Genomic DNA, 27,660 nt, shown 5'->3' with positions numbered 1-27,660 from the left:
ATACACAAAAGCATCACGACTAAGCAAAGCGAAGTTAAAGGATCCAGAAAAAGTATGATTTTCCATATTTCATACATCCAACATTACCAACCCTTATGTTATACACAAAGATCAACTAGCAAAGGCCGGTAGCTCATTTATCGACTGAGCGAATACAGATTTGTAAGGGATCAACTAATTCAAAGCACACACGAACATACCTCATCGTGGGATTTTACGAGGGTATTAATTTAAATACGCAATCGTCCAATCAAGATCTCGGGTTTAGCGGATATACACGCACAAGGCCTTCGGTCTTAACCCGATATGTCACTGATAATGCCTTCGGGACTTAGCCGATAGTCGCTGACATGCCAGATCTAGTCCGGATGTAGTCGCTTAGCACAAAGCCTCGGACTTAGCCCGGATATCATCGAGTAACCAGCACATATATCAATAAATCATGACACATTCATATTCATTTCATTACCAAAGCTCAAACACAAGACACTTATCACATTACAATTTCGGCTCAATAGCACATATAAGAGCATGATTTGATTTACTTAAGACATAATCTAATCGAATCATAATTTAAGTCCCATTACTCGAAACTTACCTCAGATGTGTCGAACGATCCGATGGCTATTCGACCACTTTTTCCTTCCCTTTATCGGATTAGTTCCCCTTTGCTTTTGAGCTTAATTTAACAAATAAATTGATTTAATCATTTGAGCATCGAAAAGAGGAACTCAAGGTACTTGGCCACATATATTCATTAGACATTAAGTCACATATGTACATCAGAATCAAACTCAACACATTATATACTCTCTTACGAATTTTAAGTCAAGATAAAGCCAATATTACTATGGCCGAACAACACATCAACCTATGTACTCATTCATGTGCCGATTATGCATGTCTATGTTGAGGCCAATTATATACTCAATACACACACAAATGGCATACTTTTACTAACTAATGCATACATATTATACTCAATACGCATCCATCATGTACTCCATAACCGAAACACCATCATATGTAAATATATACCTTGAGATATTTATATGTATACCAATACGTCATGTGCAAACATATATATGTGCAAGAGCCGAATCTCAAAGTTGATATAACTAAACATGAACATAATCCAAACACAATCTACCTACCATGCAATAAGCATAAATCATACTTATGGATATACCATGGCCGAATACATCACAACACCATACCATTTCAATTTTGGTCCATGGTTAAACAAAGAACTTAATGTCTCACTCAAAAATGCTAAAAAGAAAATCCAAAGTCATCAATCCACCATCACATGTATCATTAACAAGCTTCATATTTAGCATGCAATGGCATTAACACAAAATCCACCTAGGCCGAATATCATCCCCATGACATAGCAAAGATTTGAACCATGGGCTAATTAGAACTCAAGCTAGCAACTAAAAACATGCATGAATCTCATGGCACAACCTCAAACATACTTAATCTAGATACAAGTATGGCCAACCTCCTCCTAATCCTCTTCCAAACCAAACATGAAGCAAGAACTCCTTCCTCCTTCCTTAGAATTTTCGGCCAAAAGAAATGAAAAAGGATGAACAAATTTTTTTTCTTTTCTTTAACTCACGGCAATGGGGGGAAGGAACACTCACACACATTCTTTCTTTTTTTTTTCCATTTCTTTATTACCCATACTCCTTATTTTATTTTCCTAACATACCTCACTAACATAACATGTTTGTGACATGTTTCCACTCATAGCATAGCCGGCCACTACTAATTAGGGGGGAAATTTGACATGCAAGTCCTCCCTTTTTATTACATGCACTATTAGATCCTTATAGATTAGCCTATCACATTTCAAAAGTGTCACACAAATCCTACTAACTGAATTCACATGCAATCGACTAAATCGAAGCTTGAAATTTTCACCATTCATATTACATATTCTAGAAAATAAATATCACATTCAAACATTTCGGTGACTCGGTTTAGCGGTCCCGAAACCACTTCCCGACTAGGGTCAATTTGGGCTGTCACAACTCTCCCCCACTTAAGAAATTTTCGTCCCCGAAAATCTTACCGGTAAATAAGTTTGGGTATCGTTCTTTCATGGCATTCTCGGTTTCCCAAGCAGCTTCTTCGACTCCGTGTTTGAGCCATAACACCTTTACTAACGGAACCTTTTGTTTCGCAACTCTTTCACTTCACGAGCTAGGATACGATCGGTTCTTCTTCATAACTCAAGTCAGATTGAATTTCAACTTCTGATGGATTAATCACGTGTGACGGATCGGATCTATAACGTCGAAGCATCGAAACATGAAAGACGTCGTGAATCTTTTCAAGTTCAGGGGCAAAATCAATCTATACGCAACTGGACCAACTCGTTCGGAGATTTCGTACGCCCAATGAATCTCAGACTCAACTTACCCTTACGGCCAATCTGAGTACTTTTTCCAAGGCGAAACTTTAAGAAACACTTTTATCTCCCACCTGATATTCAATGTCTTTTCGTTTCAAATCCGCATACGATTTCTGACGATCTGTGGCTGCCTTCAGACTTTCACGGATTACCTTTACTTTCTGTTCGGCATCTTTAATCAAATCAACTCCAAAAATTTTACTTTCACCGAGCTCGGTCCAAAACAATGGTGTACGACATTTACGATCGTACAAAGCCTCGTAAGGTGCCATCTTAATACTTGATTGAAAACTATTGTTGTAAGCGAATTCAATCAAAGGTAAATACCGTTCCCATGAACTACTGAACTCGAGGATGCAACATCTCAACATATCCTCAAGTATCTGAATTATCCGCTCGGATTGACCATCGGTTTGGGGGTGAAAAGCAGTGCTAAATGCAGCTTGGTACCCAAAGCTTCTTGCAATTTCTTCCAAATCATGAGGTGAATCTCGGATCTCTATCCAACACGATAGAAATAGGTACCCCGTGTAATCTCACAATCTGAGAAACATACAATTCAGCTAGTTTATCCAATGAAAATCCGTACGCACGGGGATTGAGCCGACTTAGTCAGTCTATCAACAACAACCCAAATCGCATCCTTCTTACTTGCTGACAATGGCAGTCCGAACACAAGTCCATTGTGACTCGATCCCATTTCCACTCGGGTATCATGATCGGCTGAAGTAATCCTGAAGGCACTTGATGTTCCGCTTTCACTTGTTGACATATTAAACATCTTGAAACAAAGTCGGAGATGTCTCGTTTCATACCGTGCCACCAAAACCGACGTTTCAAATCGTTGTACATTTTCGTACTCCCTGGGTGAATTGACATTCGGCTACAATGGGCTTCGTTCAGAATCATCGAAATGAGTTCCGAATTCCTTGGAACATACAAACAACTTCTGAACCTCAAACAATCATCATCATCAATTTGAAACTCTGATTCCTTGTTCGGAACACACTCAGCCCGTTTTGCAACCAATTCATCGTCGACTTTCTGAGCTTCACGAATTTGATGAATCAATAATGGTTCGACCTTTAATTCAGCTACTAACACATTGTCGGGTAGAACAGACAAGAGTACATTCATCGCTCGTAAAGTAAACAGTGATTTCCGGCTTAAGGCGTCCGCAACCACATTAGCCTTTCCCGGGTGATAGTCAATGACAAGCTCATAATCCTTTAACAACTCGAGCCAACGTCTTTGTCGCAGATTTAAGTCTCTTTGAGTCATCAAATATTTGAGACTTTTGTGATCCGAAAATACATGGCACTTTTCACCAAATAAGTAATGTCGCCATATTTTTAAAGCGAATACGATGGCAGCTAGTTCGAGATCATGGGTCGGATAATTTTTCTCATGTGGCTTTAATTGTCTCGACGCATAGGCCACAACTCGACCTTCTTGCATCAATACGCAACCTAACCCAAGTAGGGACGCATCACTATAAATGACAAACTCTTTGCCTGATTCGGGTTGCACTAGAATTGGAGCTTCGGTCAAATAAGTTTTCAGTTGATCAAACTTTTCTGACATTTTTCCGTCCATTCGAACTTAACATCTTTTTGAAGTAGCTTCGTCATCGGTGTGGCTATCATCGAGAAACCTTTTACAAACCGTCGGTAGTAACCGGCAAGTCCCAAAAAGCTCCGAACCTCAGTAATATTTCTCGGAGGCTTCCAGTTAAGTATGGCTGAAATTTTGTTCGGGTCAACTCGAATACCCGATGCGGATACCACGTGGCCCAAGAAGCTAACCTCTCTTAACCAGAACTCACACTTACTGAACTTAGCATATAACTGCTTATCCCGTAAAATTTGCAACACTAATCTCAGGTGCTCAGCATGTTCGGTCTCATCTCTTGAATAGACCAAGATGTCATCAATAAACACAACTACGAACCGATCCAAATACTGTTGAAGATCCGATTCATCAAGTCCATAATACCGCAGGGGCATTAGTGAGCCCAAACGGCATCACTAAGAACTCGTAGTGGTCGTATCTCGTTCTGAAAGCAGTTTTGGGTATATCCGAATCTCGAATTCGCAACTGATAATAACCCGATCTCAAATCTATCTTTGAAAACACTGAGGCTCCCTTTAGTTGATCAAACAAATCATCAATACGCGGTATCGGATATTTATTCTTTATTGTCACTTTATTCAGCTGACGATAGTCGATGCACAACCTCATGGTTCCATCCTTCTTCTTCACAAACAATACTGGTGCACCCCAAGGTGAGAAACTTGGTCGAGCGAAACCTCTATCAGTCAACTCTTGCAACTGAGCTTTTCAACTCCTTTAACTCGGTTGGTGCCATACGATACGGAGCTATCGAAATTGGCGTAGTTCCAGGTACAAGCTCAATACCAAACTCTACCTCCCGAACAGGTGGTAAACCCGGTAATTCTTCAAGAAAAACATCCGGGTATTCACAAACCACCGGCACAGATTCGGGTTTCTTTTCTAATTCTTTGTCATCAAGTACATACGCAAGGTATGCTTCGCACCCTTTTCTTACATATTTCTGGGCCAAAATTGAGGATATTACAGCTGGCAACCCATCCAAGTCCGTAGACTCAACTCGGATCATCTCGTTATTTGCGCACCTCAAATCCATAGTCTTGCTTTTGCAATTCACAACCGCATCATGCACGGTCAACCAATCCAAACCAAGAATAACATCAAATTCATCAAATGGCAAAAGCATCAAGTCCGCCGGAAAACAGGAACCTCGAATTACTAGGGGACATTTCTTACACACTTTGTCGACAAGCACGTAACGACCCAAGGGATTTGACACCCGAATTACGAACTCAGTAGACTCAATAGGTAAAGTCTTACTGGATGCTAAGGTTTCGCATATATAAGAATGAGTAGATCCAGGGTCAATCAAAGCAATCACATTAGTATCAAAGAGAGTAAAAGTACTGGTAATAACATCTGGCGAGGAAGCATCCTCGCGTGCGCGTATAGCATAAGCCCTAGCAGGAGCGCGAGCCTCGGATCTGATCGTAGCATCTCTAGATCCTCTCTGACCACCACTAGCATTGCCCGTATTTCTAGATGGTCTACCTCGAGCAGTGGTAGCACCCGGTTTCCCACTCTGATTTACATTCTGTTCAGACAACCTCGGGCAATCTTTAATGAAGTGGTCAACTGATCCGCACTTGTAACAGGAGCGGTCATGGAATCTACAACTCCCCGAATGCCATTTACCGCAATATCGACATTCCGTTCTGTCCCGACGATCATTTCCAACACTGGCGACCGAAGTGACTCGTGTGCTCACAGGGGTCGATCGCGATCTCGTCTAGAAAAACCCGAAGTGTCCCTAGACCGACCTAAGTCATCTCTAAATTTCTTCGATGACTGTGGGAAGGGCTTCCCCGAAGACCTCTTACGAAACTCCTTTTCTCCCATATCAGCTTTTCTTTTCTCCATACTTAGCTCCTCGGCTTTACAAGCTCACTCAACAAGTACCACAAATTCTCGGATTTCCAAGATGCCAACATACAGCTTTATATCATCATTTAGTCCATCCTCGAAACGTTTACACATCACAGCTTCTGAAGAAATGCATTCTCGCGCATATCGGCTAAGCCTCACAAATTTTCGTTCATAGTCGGTAACCGACATGGAACCTTGTTTGAGTTCAAGAAATTCCTTCCGTTTTTGGTCAATGAATCTCTGACTGATATACTTTTTCCGAAACTCGGTTTGGAAAAACTCCCAAGTTACTTGCTCTCTAGGCACAACAGAAGTCAACGTATTCCACCAATAGTAGGCAGAATCACGTAGCAAGGAGATAGTACACTTTAGGCACTCATCGGGTGTGCAAGATAGCTCGTCGAGTACCGGGATAGTGTTGTCCAACCAAAATTCAGCTTGCTCGGCATCATCGCTGTCCGTAGCTTTAAATTCAGTAGCCCCGTGTTTTCGGATTCTGTCAATTGGGGGCTTATTTGACCTTATTTGGTCAGTTGCCGGAGGTATTGCAGGTGCGGGGGTGGCATTAGTCGGGAATGGAGGTTGTGGAACAGCCGTATTAGTTCGAATGTATTGGTTGAACCAATCATTCATTACGCTATAGAAAGCTTGTCTAGCTTCGTCATTCGGATTACTAGCAATCGGTTGAGAGTCCGCCGGAGCTGTCCCTTGTGCGGGAGCAGGCGCCACACTCTCAAGATCATCAGCTACTGCTCGGTCGGGATCGGGATCCATTACTATAAATAAACACATTTTCAATCGTCAGAAATCACCACACTATCAAATAATCACAAAATGGCATGTATAGCTAGACCCAAACGTATTACGGTAGTCCTAGAATCGACTAAACCGTAGCTCTGATACCAATAAAATTGTAATACCCCGTACTCGAGTCCGTCGCCAGAGTCGGACACGAGGGGTTTGCAGACTTAAATCACTTCTTTGCACAATCCATTTTAAATTTTCCAGGCAAGCTGGCTAACTGCATCACTGTCACCTTAAAAATCATATCTTGAGTTTCATGACTCGAAAATCAGCTTCGTGATTTTTCCCTGAAACTAGACTCATATATGCATCTACAAATTTTTTTCTAGAATTTTTGGTCTGGCCAATTAGTACAGTTTATTAGTCAAAGTCTCCCATGTTACAGGGATCGACTACACTGACCTTTGCGCATTACTACTTGGATATCTCCCTGTACAGGGCTTCAATACTGATGTCGTTTGTTTCTATAGAAACTAGACTCAAAAAGGAATCTATGCATATATGGCATGACTTCTAATTATCTCTGGTTAATTTATAATGAATTTCCAAAGTCGGAACAGGGAATCCAGAAACCGTTCTGGCCCTGTCTCACGAGAACCTGAATATCTCTTAACATACTATCCATATGATCGTTTTGTTACTTTCCTATGAAAATAGATTCATCAAGGTTCGTTTACATAATTTATTCACTATTTAATTCCATTCCTACTATTTTTAGTGATTTTTCACATCCACATCCACATCACTGCTGCTGCCAGCATCTGTTTTTTTAAGGTAAACTTTACCTATTTCATGATCCTCCATGGATCAACTAGAGTTTGTCATACATATTCCAAAAGTGATCAAGAATAACCCTTCCCATGGCTAACCGTTACCAACATTTCCATACCTCTCGACGGACAACATACAAAACGATTATAATGCTATGATCAAAGTATATTTAAGCCATTTTCGCATGGCTATCCAAATTTACACAAAACCGAAGGGTACATGACCAACAACAAAAGGGTAGTCCTATACATGCCATTTCAAAGTTCAACCAAAATTGTACCAAAAGGGGGTTTTGATAGTGTGGGAGACTTCGACTTCCAAAAATCCCGAGTCCGATAGCTGACGAGCCAAAATCTATAAAACAAAGAAACAAAGAAACGGAGTAAGCAATTTATGCTTAGTAAGTTTTGAGCAAGGGATTCCAGCACAACAAAAGTATAGCATTCATATAGCTAAACGGATTATTTCATATGCACAAATTTTCAATATCATACTTACTTCACATTACCAACCCTTATGTTCATACACAAAAGATCAACTTAGCCAAAGGCCGGTAGCTCATTTATCGACTGAGCGAATACAGATTTGTAAGGGATCAACTAATTCAAAGCACACACGAAACATACCTCATCGCTGGGATTTTACGAGCGTATTAATTTAAATTTTTACAGCAAGATCGCTCGTTCCCAAATCAAGCATCTTCGGGGTTTAGCCGGATATAACCACTCGCACAAGGCCTTCGGGTCTTAACCCGGATATGGTCACTAGCATAAATGCCTTCGGGACTTAGCCCGGATATAGTCGCTAGCACAAATTCCTTCGGATCTTAGTCCGGATGTAGTCGCTTAGCACAAAAGCCTTCGGGACTTAGCCCGGATATCATTTGAGTAACCATGCACATATATCAATAAATCATGACACATTCATATTTCATTTTCATTACGAAAGTTGAAACACAAGACCCTTATCACATTTACAATTTCGGCTCAATAGCCACATATAAGAGCATGATTTTGATTTACTTAAGACATAATCTAATCGAATCATAATTTAAGTCCCATTACTCGAAAACTTACCTCGGATGTTGTCGAACGATTCCGATGGCTATTCGACCACTTTTTCCTTCCCTTTATCGAATTTAGTTCCCCTTTGCTCTTGAGCTTAATTTAACAAATAAATTGATTTAATCATTTGAGCATCGAAAAGAGGAACTCAAGGTACTTGGCCCATATATATTCATTAGACATTAAAGTCACATATGTACGGAATCATGAATCAAACTCAACACATTAGTTAATACTCTCCTTAGCCGAATTTTCTAAGTCAAGATAAAGCCTTCAATATGCTTACCTATGGCCGAACAACACATCAACCTATGTACTCATTCATGTGGCCGATTATGCATGTCTGTGTTGAGGCCAATTATATACTCAATACCACACACAAATGGCATACCTTTTACTAACTAATGCATTACATATTATAACTCAATACGCATCCATCATGTACTCCATAACCGAAACACTATCATATGTAAATATATACCTTGAGATATTGTATATGTCATACCAATACGTCATGTGCAAACATATATATATATGTGCAAGAGCCGAATCTCAAAGTTGATTATAACTAAACATGAACATAAATCCAAAACACAAATCTTACCTACCATGCAATAAGCATAAATCATACTTATGGATATACCATGGCCGAATACATCACAACACCATACCATTTCAATTTTGGTCATGGTTAAACAAAGAACTTAATGTCTCACTCAAAAATGCTAAAAAGAATATCCAAGAGTCATCAATCCACCATCACATGTATCATTAACAAGCTTCATATTTAGCATGCAATGACATTAACACAAAATCCACCTAGGCCGAATATCATCCCCATGACATAGCAAAGATTTGAACCATGGGCTAATTAGAACTCAAGCTAGCAACTAAAAACATGCATGAATCTCATGGCACAACCTCAAACATACCTTAATCTAGATACAAGTATGGCCAAACCTCCTCCTAATCCTCTTCCAAACCAAACATGAAGCAAGAACTCCTTCCTCCTTCCTTAGAATTTTCGGCCAAAAGAAATGAAAAAGGATGAACAAATTTTTTTTCTTTTCTTTAACTCACGGTAATGGGGGGAGGGAGCACTCACACACATTCTTTCTTTTTTTTTTCCATTTCTTTATTACACATACTCCTTATTTTATTTTTCCTAACATACCTCACTAACATAACATGTTTGTGACATGTTTCCACTCATAGCATGGCCGGCCACTACTAATTAGGGGGGGAAATTTGACATGCAAGTCCTCCCTTTTTATTACATGCACTATTAGATCCTTATAGATTAGCCTATCACATTTCAAAAGTGTCACACAAATCCTACTAACTGAATTCACATGCAATCGACTAAATCGAAGCTTGAAATTTTTACACATTCATAATTACATATTCTAGACAATAAATATCACATTCAAACATTTTGGTGACTCGGTTTAGCGGTCCCGAAACTACTTCCCGACTAGGGTCAATTTTGGGCTGTCACAAATATAATCCAAATATTAGTTTTTAATATCATGATTTAAATTAAAAATAAATTCATATCTCAAATTAAATATATATCATAAAAAATAAAGAATATTCTTTTACTAAAAATTTCACTCACAATTTGGATGGAATGAATTACATACATTTCAATTCTTTAAACTTATTGTTTATTTATAATGCACTATTAGGTGTATAAGTGACTTTTTAAAATGACATCATTTTTCAAATTACACTTTTTGGTTTCAAGAGATCATTTCAACTCAACCTTTTGAAAGTAACGGTTGAATTCAATAATATAACTTTTTTACTTAGAAAGATTTTCCCAAATAGTCATAATACTTTTATTGGATAGAAACTTGTTTAATTAATGTTTAAAAAGTTTCATCACCATTTAAAATAAAAATATTGTTCCGATGCATTAATAGATCATTTCTTAACTGGACATTTTTATTCCAATCATGTGTACTATGCATCTTCTTTCTTTTTTTCTTGCATGACATATATTATATAATTTTATATCAATCATAATAATGCATATTAAAAAGTCATGAAGACAATAAACTAGTAAATAAGGGAAAATGATATATTTCCTTGTGCTTTTATGGCAATACTATAAAAGATTTTCATGATTATGTTGATTAGTGTTAGAATATATATATATATATTTACTGTAGTTTAGAAGAATTTTGTACAAGTATTGAACATTTGATCATACTTTTGGGTGTTTATTAGTGAAAACGATTTAAGAGTGAACTAATAAATGAGTGGTTTTTTAACAACTAGATGTTTGGAGCTACATTGCTGAGTCAATTACAAATAAAATGCTGTTACTGAAGCCCAATCATGCTTTACTTAAGCCGCCATGTACATGGCCTATCAGAAAGTCGTGCAATTTTTTTTTAATGTCAACCAATTTTCGATTAAACATATTCCAAATATAAACTTTGAGAAGGGGTAGGAGTTAGTTGAAACATATTTTGTATAAAATTTTCCTTTGAATTACTTTTAATATTTTAATATTTGTCTATCATATTCAATGGCGGAGCGAAGGGGACTAGTAGGGTTCCAGTTTTCTCTAAAATGAAAAAAAAATTCATTTACATTTTTTTATAATTTATAAAATTTTAAATTAATAATGATAAAATTGCACTTTCACTCTAAAAAATAATTAAACTTTGACTTAATCCTTTAAAAATTATAAATATTAAAACTATTAAAATAATAAAATTACATTTTTACTATCATAAAAATATACCATTTATTCCTAATACAAAAAATTCTCTTTCATCATTTTATATTTGTAATTTTCTTAATATATATAATTGATTTGTTCAACCCAACACAGTCAGATATATGTGTGTGAGCAAGGCAAGCCCATCGAAAGCATAAAAAATGAACAGCAAGTGGAGTCCAAAGCAGAAAATATAAGACGAATCCATCAAAAGGCATATATGAGAAGATGGTAGGCACAAAATATTTCAATTTTACGAACTGATATTGAAGGTTTTGTTCGGTTTTTATTCAGAATAGATGCAGTCATGTCATTCATCAATAATCATCCAAATATTGGAATTCGCATTATTTTTTTATTATCAAAAAATATATCTGTTATTTTTCAATTTTAAGAAAATAGAAGGTCCCACCGAGATTTGAACTCGGGTTACTGGATTCAGAGTCCAATGTCCTGACCACTAGACCATGGGACCACCGTTGAATGCATAGCCACAGACTTATCTACATAAAGTAAATACTAAAAGACAACAATCTTGACACGAACGTAAAAAGGCCGACAGTCTATAAAGAAATCATTATCAGATTGGTATTAGAACATTGAGTGTTCAAAGATATGTGATAAATATAAGTACTTCAGACCTTCAATTTTGATATTTGAAATTCTCCAAAGACATTCAAATGTTTATCTTTCTGCTTCAGAAGTCAACCAAACAAAGTACTTAGATTTCTAATCTATTACTGTGCTCTCAAATGAATTATTATAACATTTTATATCAATCAGATTCAGGCTAGTCAAGCATGTAAATCCGCGAGGCAACATCTTGCACCAACCAATCGAATCCCTCAAGAAGCCCTTCACCAGTGTATGCACTACACCCTACAATTTTCCAATGCCGAGTTTTATCCATAGCTTCCAGGTTCAGCACCTGCACAGCACAATTTTATGACCAAACTCAATGGGCGGGGGAGTTCAAAGTACATGACTTTAAACAATATTCACATGACTACAGCAAACCAGCATTTCAAATGCTAGTTTTAGTGGCAGGAAAATCAGTGAACTAGAAGCCAAAAGAAAAGCTCATACTGTGAAATTTAGTCTCCAGTCATGCATTTATACGAAACCTTTCTAGCAAACAAACACATCCGAACACAACGTGCGCAAAATAACTTTGGGTCCTTCATAAATTAAGAACTAAACATCGCATTCACGGTTTTGCGGTCTAACAAACATAGACAAAGACAACGAAATTAAAAAATTAACAAGCTGAAGTAAGTACTTAATTATCAACTAGTAATCTTACTTTAGCAATTTCAGCTGGTGTAAGAGCACCTTTTATGTCCTGTTTGTTTGCTAGTATCAACAAGGATGCTCCTGATAATCTCTGCAACACAAAGAAAGCATAAGCCACAGTTTACATTGCACGGCATTAGCTTGCAAGGTTTCGTTTTCTATTATTTATTGCAGCAACCTCAAACTGTTATAGTAAGATGGATAGCTTCACCGAAATGAATATAAGACGTGCATTTGATGGGGAAAAAAACAAGTCAAATTAACATCTTAACTCTTCCTTTAGAAGATTATCCAGTTCCATTTTGCAATCATCTAATCTTCTAAGATCTGAGCTATCAACAACCCAAACCAAACCATCTGTTTGCTCAAAATAGTTCCTCCAATATGATCTTATAGTTCTTTGACCACCTACATCCCATATATTCAGAGTATATCTGCCGAAACCCAAAATCAAATCTAATTCAACATTACAAATCATAAATATAATGAAGAAAACTACAAAAATAAACAACCCAAAATTTTTTATTTTCAAACACTTGGTGAGCTCAGGTAGTTAATGATTAGAAATTGTTAAAAAATGCGAAAGCTTTACTTCTGGTATGTGATGGTTTTGATGTTGAAGCCAAGAGTGGGACTAATTACGCTTGTATCCTCTCCGTTAATCTTCAAAACAATTGTGGTCTTCCCTGAATTATCAAGCCCACCGCGCCAACAATTCGGTATAATTATGAATACAAATTATCGAAAGAACAAAAAAAAAATTTGAAGGGAGAGAAAAATGTGAAACTTACACCATAAGGATTCGCATTTCCTTTTCTTTTCTCTTGATTTTCCGAATGATACTAAGAAGTCCCATTTCTTCAGCTTACAGCAAAGATAGAAAGAAACTAAGAAAATTTTCGATTGATCTGCAGATCGAGAAATTTTGGTTTCAAGATTTTGCGGAGAAGATGATATATAGCATTGTCCTTTGGACGATATTGCTTTGGGATTAGAAAGAGAAAAAAAAAAGTACATTCCATTTTTTCATTTTCGCTCATTTTTATCTCCTGTTCTTTTTCCTTTTTCTATCCAGTGTTCAGATTTTTGTCTAAACATGTACCTTGGTGATTAATTTAGTGATTTGTATTTTAACTAGATCATTGGAGGTCCACAAAGTGAGTAAATGTTGAAAAATAAATAATATTTAATTGTTTTGGGATTAAAAAGAAAAAAAGAGAGTACATTCCATTTTTTCATTTTTCACTCCATTTTTAGTAATTTGTAATTTAACCACATCATTGGAGGTTCACAAAGTGAGTAAAAGAAAATTTATGTAAAAAATTATATTTGAAAAATAAATAACATTAAAAGAAATGATATTTCTTCTTTGTAAAAAAACACAGCTAATCATTTCAAAAAAAATTAAAATAAGAAAAACTAATAAATTTATTAATAATGAGTGAAGCTTTATGTGGTTTGGATTGTGTAGATAGTGGATAAATTTTAATTGGGTAAAATATTTCTTCTAAGTCTCTCTTAATTTCAATATTAAAAAAGTAACTAATTACTATTAATAAATTATACGAATACTTTTCATCAATTTACTCTAATAGAAGAAGAAGATAAGTATCTAAGATATCTTTTAAAATATATACACAAACTAAATATTTAAACATTTGATAATTGATACATAAATGCGCATTGAATTAGCTTGTCAAATTTAATTAAGATCAATTTCCACATTCGTTTGATTTATGTTTTCACTATTTAATTTTTAAAAAACAAATAGCAAAAAACCTAAAAATTATCCCGTTAGATAAAACCTTTTTAACTCCTGTATCAAGACAGAAAAAGAAAAATTAACTCATTTTTTCCATTAAGATATACCCTTTGTTTTTAACCTTTGTACTGCAATTACATCAGCATTTTACAAAATAAATTCTAGCAATGAAAACCATTAAATATAATAACAATATTGAAGAGTTTTGCTATATCAGCTAGCCAGGGCAAGGGCTTGAGAGTTTTGGTGATCTATGCTACAAAAGTTGAACACTGCTTTCTCTTACTCGACCCTATGTTGGCACCTCGTATTTTCAGCTACCAAGGGTGGGTGTCCTAATTTTTTTCCCTTAACTCGAAAGCCTGGGAGCCTTGAGCAGATAAACATCTCTCACAAATCCTTCCCCCAGTTCACCTATATTTCTCAACAAATCAACCGGATATTTTTCGGCCGTTTCTTCCGCTTCTCGTTCTCGTTTCTTCCAAAAGTAAATGTATAAAATTAGAATTCAAAACAATTTGCAGATTGTTTTACATCATAAAATACTATCATTCAGAAAAACAATGCGTCATTCATCATACCTTTGACCGTTCCCATGTTAGACCGATAGCATCACCTCCTAATGAATCATACCATAACTTCAATCTGTTGGAGAACCCTTTCTACGGAAGTAAAAGGATATGTAAGCACAAAAGATTGAGATGCTAAGATCGACATCTAAGCTTTTTTCTTAAATACTTACCTCTACATCTCCAACAAAGCACCTTAGTGGATCAAAGTTTACCATTAGCTTGGCTTTAAGTTGCTCTAAGCTACTACCCTTCATATCGGAAGGCAATAGGAAGGGGTGGAAACAAGTGCTAGCATTGCCATGAGCCACATGCCGCCCTGACCAGAACAGTATTTATATTACTAATAATTCCACAGGAAGAAATTGATAAAATCAAACTAATATAATAGTGGTGAAAAATGAAAACCTTTGCCTCCAAGGAATATACCTTGGTCCAGTTCAGATGTGAAGAGAAGACGTTTTGGGTAAGGTAATCTATCTCCATGGAGAAGTATTACAGCATCATAGAGGCTCAGTGGAGTTCGGAGAAGGCACTGCAAGCCAAAAATGGCCAATACAAGTATAGGTTTAGAAACAATGCAATAGCAGAAAAACAGGAATGGAATACCAAAAGTCAATAAGTGTATAATGCACCTCCCATCCACCGGAATCAGTCTGATTTTGCAATATGAGTTTTGTCAACAAGCTTGCACTGCTTCTAGCGTAAGCCGCCAACCTTTTTAGCTCCTTTTGCATAAAAAAGAAAACACATTAGGTAAAAGATATAAGCAGTTCTACTACTACTATTACTAAAGCCTGAAGGTAAATGGAGTTAATGCAACCAAATTCAATTCAAAGGGATCACTAACCAATGGATTTGGTGAGCATCTAGTCCAAGCTTCAGATGCCTTGTCATAAGCAGTAGCCAGGAACATGGCCTTGCTTTCGTTTTGGGGGTTTTCTTCGTAAGCTTTTCTACTTTGCGTAAAGTTATCCTAGACAAGCAGCGTACAAATTAGTTACTGCTTAATAAAGAACAAACATGAAAGAAAAACATCATATACTCTTAATTATTAATCATTTTCCAAACTGCAAAACTTACATCAATCTCTTTCTCATCATTTTGGCTCAGATCACCATTTATATCAACAACCAATGGAGAAAAAGCCCAATCATGTTCAGCTAGTAGCCGCAAGAACCTGATATTCAAGGTATAAAAAAGGGAAAACTAAAGGAACATTAACTGTCAGTTTATGTAGTCCCTTCACAGCAGTTTCAAAGTGTTGCTGAATCAATCAACAGCAAAGACCTATATACGTCACCTGACAATGTCTATGAAATAGGATAAATCCTAATCATTTTATAATTATAGTAATTGCAACTTCAATATATTGCAATAGCAAATCCCATATTAAATCAAAACTAGAAATTTATATTCAAGCACAGCTTAATCATACAACATAATGTGGTCAAGTATGGCACAGGTTTACTACCTTATTTGCATAAAATAAGAAAACTTCAAGATTGACTATTTCAAATGAAACTTCAAAGTGACAGAGAGAAGTCAACCTTAAAAATCCAGTGATCCGCGAACAGGGAACATTAAATGGTAGAGGCTTCAAAAAGAGGTAGGCAACTAATAGCTCAGCAGCCTCTTCTGCCAAGCAAGCTGAAAAGAGATGTGAAGCAAGCCACCGTTTTGCAAGCCTACGCAAACATTAAAACAAAATCAACATGATTAAGGATTCAGAATCTTTTATTTCAACCAGATAAAATAAATTTAAATAATTAAATCCAAAAGAAAGAACTCCACAAGCTAAAACGAGTCAATTTGGCACCTAACAACCGGCCCAAATATCGGGTAACGGAACTGTAATCCATTTATCATGCTTGCATGTTGACTACGAACAAAAAGCATTTTATCAGCAGATGAAACCCGTTTCATTTGGTCACCTCCAACTACAAAGAAATGAAATATGTAACTCTACATGACAATAGTTCAAGAATAAAGAATTCACGGATCAGGATGAGAGTTCATACTTTCTTTATTCACCAGGCTTAGGCCTCTCTCATGCAAAATTCTAAGACGAAATGCATATCCATCCATGAAAACATCCACATCTTCCTCAGTAGCAGTACATGTTATCCCCCAGTTATCCTGAAGACTGCCGTAACACTTCATTAACTAGATTTGTCAAAAAAAAAAAAAAAAAAAGAAACATTTTTCATATATTTAACATAGCCTAGGGATAAATGCTGATATAATGACTTACCTTTCTGCAATTTTCAGAAGGAAAACTGATTTAGTTTTCTCAATTAGGACATCATCCATTGGCCAACTCCCAGAACCTTCCAACTATATCATCAGAAATAAAAATAAATAAATAATAATTCAACTGTTCGAATATGATGAAAGAGGGGGAAAATGACTTGACGAAATAATAACATGCCTGAATCATAACTTCAAGTGACTGAACACAGAATGGGGTCAAATTATGTAACCTTGCCACATCCACCTTTTTATTTGCCAGAGGATGAGGTTCAGGAGGAAATACAGAAGTAAACCTGAAAGCTGCGAATGTGATAAATTATGCCAAAAATCATGACTGCTTATTCAAACAGAAGGAACCAGTTTATCCTTTGCCTCAAAGCACATGCAGAATATATCCCTTAGAGCCCAACCGCAACAAAATTCCACAAAAGATTTGAAAAAGATCATAAAAGGATAAGCTTTTATAATTAAAAATAAAAAATAAAAAATACCAGAATCAAGAGGCTGCACACTAGATATCTTCAAGGGAACATCTTCAATGGAACGCAATCGTTTAGACAATGCTTCAAAAGTTCCAAGCAGTTTTACAGAATGTGATACCGGGTCTGGGAAAATGATATCAATGCATGCATTGCATGAATAACCACAAAAGGCAAAAACAAACAAACAAACAAAAAAGAGCAAGCATTTAATGGTTAATACGATTACCTTTACCATCATGTAGCAAACAGAAATCAAGCTGATCCACTACTGGGACAATATCCTTTTTCGATAAAGAAAGATGGCGTCCCAGTAAAAATTCAATAATTCCTTTTAAAATGAGATGTCTTGTCCCCTGTTTGCTCTCCCATACTAGAAAAAAGGGGGTAGCAGTCAAGCTAAGCTTTCCAATTTGGATTGAAGAATGGAGTCTGAAGGGGCAATTACACAACTTAATTCTCAAATCAGCCAATAAAGGACCATGACTTTCTCACCTGTGCTTTCTGCAATTTTACCATCTTGAAATCTCCGAAGCTCAGCCTTCTCACCCCAAAATTTTCGAAACATGAGAGCCTGTTGCAGGAAAATGAAGATTAGTCCAAACTAGATGATTCGGGCAATCGACACAAACTTATCAATAAAAAGAAATGAAAACAATACCTCGTCTTTCTTTTCAGCATTTGGGCCAATATCTACAACCCTAAAAGCCTTCTCTACAGAGCTCACTGAAATTCCAACAAATAATGGCTCACTATCAAGTGCTGATAAGCCCTGGATTCATGACCTAGGATTAGAAGTAGAACTATAAAAAAATTTAAAAAATTTTAAAAAATTAAAGTCAATCATAGATTCTATACATTTTCAACATTAAAGTCCGAATAAGTGTTCCTCCAAATAACACGAATAAACTTCGCTCTATCAGTCAATCCTTGATTAAGCAGACTGTGTACATCCTGCTCATACACTCTCCAACATTCCTCATCCAAGCAAAATCCCAGAGAATAAACCTCACTATTTCCTTTCAAGTTCAATCTGATAAGTACAAAGATGTAAATAGTCATTACAAAGAGGTGAAAATAGTGATAGATTGCCTTCAACAAGCATCAAAAACACAAGTAGCTACAAGAATGCATCAATTGAAAGAGCGGTTGCTTCAAACAGCTAGGCTCCAAGAAAAAGATGCATTCAGTAAGATAACAAATTACTTACTTCAAAATTTGAATATATATATATATCAAATAACAACGGCAAGTTGATCAGAGAAAAAGCATAGTCTCTTTCTTTGTTGATTCTATCAGACCAAGACAGAATGTAAATATAAATAAATAATATCTGGCATAAAGACCTTCTAAATGCTCAAACGCAATTATTTTATAACAATAAACAGAAGGAAACAAACTAATTACAGTTTCCAACCTATATTTTTCTTTGAGACAAGACGAAACAAAGAAGGAGCCATCAACCTATTGATGCATACCTAACGCAATAATCGTATTTAGCGGCATTGTCAATCTTGGTTGTGAAAATTTCCTCGAATCCACCATCTCTGCATTTTTCTAAACACCTAAGTGTCAACGCAACTTCATCTTGTAGCTGATTGTAGGAGGAAAATACACTTCGTATTAGAATTCCATCCAATCAGAATAAATCAGAAACTTAAAATTTGTCTTCAGTTATAGAAGTAAAGTCAAATATAGACATGGAATCTTTTGAAGAATGACATAATTTTAGAAAATCGTCATATAGGTCTTCCAACCATAATCACAAGAGGATACCTCGGGATAAGCAACACTTGATATTCTGAATGCCAAATTGAAGCGGGTTGAAGAATTAAGCTGCTCATTTCCCTGTTCAAAAACCCAAGGAATTAACACAATATGTATTGTACATCCATGTAAAAATACAAGGGAAGGAGGTTAAATCGGAAACACATGAATTAATTAGCACCCCCAGCCAACATTATGTTACATCTTAAAAAGTATCTAATAACGGTAAAATTTAATAGCATAAAACATTTACAAGGATAGCTTTTCAAGGATCGTATACCAAAAAGTATGAAAGCCAATGAAAATCACAACAGACCTTAGAAGAAGCATTCTGGTCTGACATTGGAAAGTAAAGCCCATGCTTCCACAATGGATCAGTTTCTATGGAACAAAAACAATTTGAATTTCTAACAAAATTTGATGATTAGTGTTCCTCTACAGGTATATATTAAATGCTAAAAGCATACCAATAAATTTCAATGTGGCACGAAATATCCCCATTGGCATCATATCACGGTTAATCTTATTTTTGGCCACAAGGTACGACACTATAATAGATATTAGAAACCCATTTAAGCAATCATGAACATATATCGAACTTCTCAACCGAGCCCAGACCTGCACCAACAATATACCAAAATTTCAGATGCAATGCCATGAAAAACTCAATGTTTAAAATGCTTCAAGTATATGGCATAATACCTTCAGCAAGATTAAGGCCTCTCCCAATTCCTTCCATCCAGAAAATGTTTTCTTAACAAAATTTGACTTCTCCTCTAAATACATGTCTTCCAATATGCTACAATTATATATTGGTGTAGGCTGAGGATCATCCCCTTCATAAGATTTATAGACATATACTATCAGTGTGAAGAGATGGACATTCACCGTACAGCTCAAGGGTGGGGGGAGGGGGGGAAGAACTAATGGCTATGTATTACCTGCATTCAGAGCTCGTACATTGTTCCGCTTCATGTTCAACTTGGAAAGATCGAATAGGGATGTTGCTGCGGGAATTATTCTGATAAAAAGCCCAGGAACTTCACCAAGGTTTGCAGCTACAATGCCATTATTTAAATTTGACTAAATCAGGGATTTGTTCGAAAGTTTAGGGAACTGTCAACTTGTGATAACATGACAAAGGTGATTTTATTGGGAACTCAAGTAAGAAATAAACCTGGATAGACAACCAATACAGGTTTCCTAGCCTCGTTTTGCAAAGCAGACCATTCAACCTTCTGAATTGATGAAGAGGATTTCAAGTGCTTCTTTATAACACAGAGGTAAAGGCACCTTTTAGCATGATACCGGTAATTTAGGTAGTCTTTCTCGTGGAAACATTCCTGCCATATTTTAAAATTTGTTAAACAGCAGCATCTTTGACTTCGTATCAATGTAATAATCTGACCGATTTAAAGCCATGGTAATAATTTCGAATTCATCATACGAAAAAAACAAAATTCAAGCATTTTAAGTAATGCTACGCAAAATTGAACGCAATAAACTAAATTATAAATTAACTTCTTAAATGCTACACGTTAAATATATGCATTACAATTGAATACTATAGTGAATAAAACATTGCAAATTGTAAATAATCTTACCTTTGGTAAGCGGAGGAGAAGATCGACATTAACATCTGGTTTTGCTATGCAGCCTATTGAATAACTACCACCAATTTCAATAGACTTCGGCTTCTTAAATTTAAATTCGGCTTTGTCTGCACCAATATCTCTCACAAAACCTGGAGCCCAATCCGCGGTAACCTTCAAAAATCTTCCATCATTATTCCCTCCCCTTTAATTATGAAAAATAAACCAGAAAAAAAAAACTAATTAAATAAAAATTTAAATACCTGAAGGTCTTCAGGAATTTTATCTATGGCGGATTTGATGGCGGAAACGGTGTCGTCGACGAGCTTGGTAAGTGCAGACGAACATTCGAGACGAGCCTCCTTTAATAACTCTTGAACTTTGAAGTCCATAGAGTCAATGCAAGTTTCAGTCTCCATTGCTACTTGTGTAAAGAGATGAGAGTTGGCCAGCTAGGGTTTAAGTCTGAGAGCAGGGTTTAAACTTTAAAGTTGAACACTCCTTTTTATTATATTTTTTGCCAATAAGCTAAAACACGTTACTAAAAGAAACAGAAACTAACTGAAACAATAAAAGCCCAAAGTTCATACACCTTTAAATATTTATATTTAATATATTTAATATAATAATGGTAGATTCAATCTAATATTCAAGCTAATGTTGATATAATCTAATAATTAAGAATATAATAATTCTATTTATTTATCTATATTAATATTTTTTTTATAGAAACTGGGCCAAGTAGGACTGTTGTAGCCCCTTTTTTTTATTTAGTTATGTAACAAAGGTTCAATATGTAAGTCGAATGATCATAGTTGCTAAATACTTTAAGTTATAACTTATATTTTCTTTTTCAAATTGTGAATAAATCTGTCTAATTATTTTAATATTTGTATGATAAAAGGAGGCCTATAAAAGAAAATTTATGTAAAAATTATATTTGAAAAATAAATAAAATTTAAAGAAATGACTTTTTTTTTCTTTGTAGAAAAAACACAGCTAATCATTTCAAAAAAAATTTAAAATAAGTAAAAATAATAAATTTATTAATAATGAGTGAAGTTTCATGTGGTTTGGATTGTGTAGGTAGTGGATAAGTTTTAATTGGGTAAAACATTTCTTCAAGTCTCTCTTAATTTCAGTATTAAAAAAGCAACTAACTACCATTAATAATTATATGAATGCTTTTCATCAATTTATCCTAACTGAAGAAAAAGATAAGTATCTAAGATATCTTTTAAATATATACACAAATTAGATGTTTGAACATTTGATAATTGATACATAAACGCGCATTGAACTAGCTTGTCAAGTTTCATTAAAATCAATTTCCATATTCGTTTCATTTATGTTTTCACTATTTAATTTTTAAAAAACAAAAAGCAAAAAACCTAAGAAATCTCCCCTTGCATAAAACATTAACTCCTGTATCAAGACAGAAAAAAGAAAAATTAATTCATTTTTTCATTAAGATATACCCTCTATTTTTAACCTTTGTCTTGCAATTACATCAGCATTTTACAAAGTAAATTCTAGCAATGAAAGCCATTAAATATAACAACAAAATTGAAGGGTTTTGCTATATCAGTTAGCTAGGGCAAGGGCTCTGGAGTTTGGTGATCTTGAACACTACTTTCCCTTACTCGATCCCATGCTGGCTCGTATTTTCAGCTACCAATGATGAGTGTCCTAATTTTTTTCCCTTAACTCGAAAGCCTGAGAGCCTTGAGCAGATAAACATCTCTCACAAATCCTTTCCCCAGTTCACCTATATTTCTCTACAAATCAACTGGATATTTTTCGTCTATCTCTTCCTCTTCTCATTCTCGTTTCTTCCAAAAGTAAATATATAAAATTAGAATTCAAAATAATTTGCACATTGTTTTACATCACAAAATACTAATCTTAACTCTCTAACTTTATTAAAATGCATGTTGATATTAATTAACATAATATGATTATTATTTATTAAATAAAATAAAGGTTTTTTTATTTATTTATAAATCATATTGAACTAGAGTTTGTTATTAGACCTAGCAAAAGAAATCAAATTATTTTTTTCCCACTATGATTTCCTATCATATGTATATATATATAATCTACAAGGTTCTTTGTAAATTGTAAGAAGCAACATTTTCACACTCAAATAATTTGACATTTAGTAACATATTATGTTGACACGTGGAAACTATATTGATTAAATAAAAAGGTAATAAAAAATCGTATTATTTGATAAATTTCGCTTAGTGTTAGTCTTAGATAAAAGTATCATAAAATTTATTATACTATATTTTAAATAAAAATGAGTAAATCAATCTCTATACGATACATGAGTGAGTAAAATAACTTCTCTATTAAAATTGTACCATTAAATGTATGTTTTGGTATTTATATATGGTATAATAATAATTTTAATCCTTAATATTTACACATTTATTCAATTTGACCCCTATTTTTTTATTAGAAGTAAAATAAAATATTTTATATGTAAAGATGGTAGGCACAAAATATTACAAATTTACGAACTGATATCGAAGGTTTTGCTCGCTTCTTATTCAGAATAGATGCAGTCATGTCATTCATTAATAATCATCCAAATATTGCAATTTCCATATTTTTTTTATTACCAAAAAGTATATCTGTTATTTTAGTTTAAATTAGAAATTAAAGGTCCCACCGAGATTTAAACTCGGGTTGTTAGATTCAGAGTCCAATGCCCTGACCACTAAGCCATGGGACCACCGTTGAATGCGTAGCCATAGACTTATCTACATAAAGTAAATACTAAAAGACAACAATCTTAAATGCCTGTGTCTCTGCCCTTATGCTCAATTCTGAGCATTCTATTTCTCAAATTTAAGGTGCAAGGGACACACGGCCAGATTATACGCCTATGTGTATGGTCGTGCGTCATACACGACTGAGACATATGGCCGTGTCTCCACCCGTGTAGACGAAAATAGGCCATTTCAAGGCCACTTTTCTCACCCTTTTCACAAACAACCTGCATACAATACTTTCACATACCAATACAATCTAACCAAGCAACCAATTCAAGCCAAAATATGTATAAAATATGTTATATCATCCTATACACATCAATATCTAATACATACAAACACATCTAAGTCTCATAATCCCAATTCAAACTACTTCATTATCAAACCAAACCTATACATGCCATATAAGCCAAAAAAAGCATAATCAAATCTACCGGAGTAATCTGAATAGTGTGAGTCGATGTGTTGATCTGATCCTCCAAATACACGTTAATCTACAAGAAAATTAAACACACAAAGGTAAGCTTATAGAAGCTTAATAAGTTCATAGGTTTAAAATATAAATCTTACCAAACCATTTATAATTAGACTTTAAATAGAACATATCATTAACATTGCCTGCCAACCACAACTTTAATCGTTTAATTCACTTATTTGAGCTCAATATCAATAATAACTTAGGTTCTTTCACAATACTTTCATATAAAACTTACCAATTATTTCCAATCAAAGAACGACTTACGGATTTGAGTATATTGTGAACAGAAGCCTAAAGGCTACATTGAAGCACATAATTGTTAAACTGGAACCCATAAGGGTTGAACGGAAGCTCATAGGAGCTGAACGGAAACCCATAAGGGTTAAACTGAAACTCAAAAAAGCTGAACTGAAACCCAATTAGGGTTAAATTGAAACTCATAAGAGTTAACTGAAGCTCATGAGAGCTAAACTGAAGGCAAACACGAAAGTTCGCGAAAAATTTGAACCCCGGTTTACTGGGGTAATTTTCTTTCAATTCTTCCTTTGCACTGAACAAATATACTTAATCCCGCGTTCTATTAATTTGAACTTCCGATCTAAATTTTCATATCGCAATTTAATAATAAACATATGAGATAATACATTATATCATTTCTAAATTAACAAATAATCATGAGAACTCAACCATATGAACTTACCTGAGGTAATTTGCAGAAGTTGTAGAAAATTCAAGGACTAATCAGCTATTTTCTCTTTTCCATGACTTTCTTTGAGTTATTGGTCTATAATATAAAATTTTTCATTCACTAGCATCTAATTCAATTCTAATTCACTTCACAATTTATGTCCTTTAATTTTTGAAATTACACTTTTACCTTAAATTTTATAGTTTTTACAATTGAGTCCCTAATCAATTAACCTATCAATTGAAATTAACACTTTATTCCATCATTCTAAACTACTACACAACCTTTGGTATTCAGAATTTTAGCACAAAACCCTAATTCTTAACTTTTTCACAATTAGGTCCTAAAAATCAATTTCTATTGAAATCACTTAATAAAATCATCACATAACAAAATTAAAGCTTCAAATCCATTTTTATTCATCATAAAATTCCAGCACTTATCCATGGAAACTTTCAAAATCACTTATAGAACCAAAAACTAATGAATTCAATAGTTGGACCTAGTTCTAAAAGTACCAAAATCACAAAAATTACAATAAATAATCAAGAATTGAACTTACTTGTAGCAAGAATATGAAAAAACAGCTTAGAGGGACTCTTTAATGGCTGTTTTTGGTTGGAGAAACATGAAGAAATGTCTATATTTTCAATTTGGTCATTAGTTTTATTTTTAATTCTAACCAAATTACCATTTTGCCCTTAGGTCACACCAAATTTTGTCTATTTCTTCTTTCCACATGTCGTCCAGCCATTGCCCATGTGTCTAATTGCCTATTTGGTCCTTTTTTAATTACCACTTATGCTATTTAATCATTATTCCTTAATTGACTAGTTTTGCACCTTTTTCACTTTAGTCCTTTTTAATTAATTAACCATCAAAACGTTAAAATTTTTTAACGAAACTATAAAAATAATTTAGTAACATTCCATAAATGTTTATAAAAATATTTACGCTTTTATGAAATCGAGGTCTCGTTTCCTCATTTTCAACTCAATTTACCTATTAAATTCTTTTAATTCACAAATTTCACTAATTCAAAAATACTTATAAAATCTCACTTAACTAATAAAAATTAATTTATTGAATTTTAAAATTCACTCATCGGATATAGTGATCTCGAATCACTACTTTCGACACCACTAAAAATTAGGCTGTTAAATAATCTGTAAAGTCCGATAATGCTCCGTAACCCTATTCTAGTGAAGGATAAGGGTTAGAGTGTTACATTTATTAGTATCAGAGTTTTGATTTAGCTGATTCTTAGAACGAATGTAATGTTTAAAGTGTTTAGAAATACATTTCATATAAATCTGTGATAGTGTGATGTGTATGATCCGATCTAATGCTTATTTTTCTTATAAATTATAAAGATGTCAGATAGATCCAAACATGCTGAACGTCATGAAGCTAATAGTAGAATGCAAACGTCTAAGCACGAGACAAGTAGTAGTGTCTTAATTTTTTCGATTCAAGAACAAGAACTTAAAAATATGTTTTATGGATTTATGAACCAATGGTTTAATGAATTTATACAAGAAATAAATCAGGCTCAGCAACCTCCTCCCCCTACTGTACTGCCTGTGGTGCCTCCGGTTGTACTTCCACCTCATCTGGTATTTGAATCTAGTAAACATTCTCCGATAGAAAAATTTAGAAAGTTTGGGCTAAAGAATTTTGGGGTAGGTTAGATGATGACCCAGTCAAAGCTGAGTATTGGCTTCAGAATATAGTAAGAGTTTTTGAAGAAATAACTTGTTCCCCAGATAATTATTTGAGATGTGTTGTATCACTGTTGAAAGAATAAGCTTATAATTGGTGGATGACTATAGTGGTTGTGGTGCCGAAAGAGAAAATCACTTGGGAATTCTTCCAGAGTGAATTTATAAAGAAATACGTTGGTAAGAGGTATTTAGATAAAAAGAAAAGAGAATTTCTTGACTTGTGATAAGACAATTGGTTAGTAGCTGAGTATGAGAGGGAATTTGTATATATTAGCAAGTATGCTCGGGAAATTGTACCAACTGAAGAAGAGATGTGTATTCGATTTGAGGAAGGGTTAAATGATGAAATCAGAACGATGATTGGGGGCACAAAAATATGAGAATTTGTTGTTCTGCCAGATCGTACTTAAAAAATTGAAGAGGTGTACAATAGAAAGATGCAGAGAGATAGATGAAATAAAGTGTAACATCCCAAAATAGGGCCTAGTAGGAATAGTGGTTTCGGGACAACAAATCTGACATCAAAATATTTATTTTATAATTATTGTGAGGCCTAGAATATGATAATGTGCATGTGTTAAAATTTCATGAAGAAATTCTTTGAGTAAGTGCCCAATTGGAAAATTAGGGACTAAATTGAATAAATTACAAAACTTGGATTCTAGAAGAAATTTGCATGAAATTGCTTTAGATTATAAAATAGAAGGTCTTGGGGAGAAATTTGCCCAATTTCTAAGTTTTTGGACAAAAATGGGCTTGTATGGATGAAATTTCAAAGAAAGGGTAAGGGCATTTTGGTCATTTGGCATATTAATGAAATAAAATGAGAAAAAGAAGGAAAAAATCAGCCATGCTTCTCCCTCGTCCAGCTGAAATCCCTAAGCCACCATAGCTAGGGTTTCCAAGCTTTTCAAGCTCTTTAGTAAGTGCTCCCAAGCCCCGTTTTTAATGTTCTTTGTAATTTTGAGATCCTGATAGCTTACCC

The 27,660-nt window shown here is 34.8% G+C and overlaps 2 protein-coding genes and 2 non-coding genes across 5 annotated transcripts; all 4 read right to left on the bottom strand.

Annotated features, from left to right (window-relative positions):
• Positions 1–11,693: 11,693 nt before the first annotated feature.
• Positions 11,694–11,765, bottom strand: TRNAQ-CUG (transfer RNA glutamine (anticodon CUG)). The gene has a single exon. It is a non-coding gene; the product is annotated as a tRNA-Gln (tRNA).
• A 91-nt stretch (positions 11,766–11,856) lies between these two features.
• LOC107901407 (ADP-ribosylation factor-like protein 2) lies at positions 11,857–13,683 on the bottom strand. The gene is made up of 5 exons (XM_041081749.1): positions 13,375–13,683; positions 13,176–13,269; positions 12,856–13,017; positions 12,594–12,674; positions 11,857–12,218 (listed from the first exon to the last, which is right to left on the bottom strand). Exons 1-4 carry the CDS (start codon positions 13,598–13,600, stop codon positions 12,650–12,652), a joined length of 507 nt encoding a protein of 168 aa, XP_040937683.1. The 5' UTR covers positions 13,601–13,683; the 3' UTR covers positions 11,857–12,218; positions 12,594–12,649.
• A 736-nt stretch (positions 13,684–14,419) lies between these two features.
• Positions 14,420–21,508, bottom strand: LOC107901391 (nucleolar protein 6). 2 transcript variants are annotated; one of them, XM_016827388.2, is made up of 26 exons: positions 21,269–21,508; positions 21,018–21,179; positions 20,591–20,756; positions 20,355–20,471; positions 20,116–20,249; positions 19,881–20,031; positions 19,730–19,794; positions 19,423–19,494; positions 19,125–19,240; positions 18,505–18,679; positions 18,308–18,418; positions 18,142–18,220; positions 17,876–18,019; positions 17,659–17,772; positions 17,346–17,467; positions 17,169–17,251; positions 16,936–17,060; positions 16,734–16,854; positions 16,465–16,602; positions 15,998–16,094; positions 15,765–15,890; positions 15,550–15,642; positions 15,323–15,449; positions 15,088–15,233; positions 14,927–15,007; positions 14,420–14,823 (listed from the first exon to the last, which is right to left on the bottom strand). In XM_016827388.2, exons 1-26 carry the CDS (start codon positions 21,422–21,424, stop codon positions 14,695–14,697), a joined length of 3,150 nt encoding a protein of 1,049 aa, XP_016682877.2. In that variant the 5' UTR covers positions 21,425–21,508; the 3' UTR covers positions 14,420–14,694. The 2 variants fall into 2 exon arrangements, with proteins under 2 accessions (XP_016682877.2, XP_016682881.2); XM_016827392.2 differs by having other exon boundaries at positions 15,344–15,449.
• A 2,165-nt stretch (positions 21,509–23,673) lies between these two features.
• Positions 23,674–23,745, bottom strand: TRNAQ-CUG (transfer RNA glutamine (anticodon CUG)). The gene has a single exon. It is a non-coding gene; the product is annotated as a tRNA-Gln (tRNA).
• Positions 23,746–27,660: the final 3,915 nt, after the last annotated feature.

This window comes from Gossypium hirsutum, chromosome A11 (assembly GCF_007990345.1).
Source record: "Gossypium hirsutum isolate 1008001.06 chromosome A11, Gossypium_hirsutum_v2.1, whole genome shotgun sequence".
In the NCBI taxonomy this organism is placed as follows: domain Eukaryota; kingdom Viridiplantae; phylum Streptophyta; class Magnoliopsida; order Malvales; family Malvaceae; genus Gossypium; species Gossypium hirsutum.
This window is presented reverse-complemented; position numbering and strand designations above follow the sequence as displayed.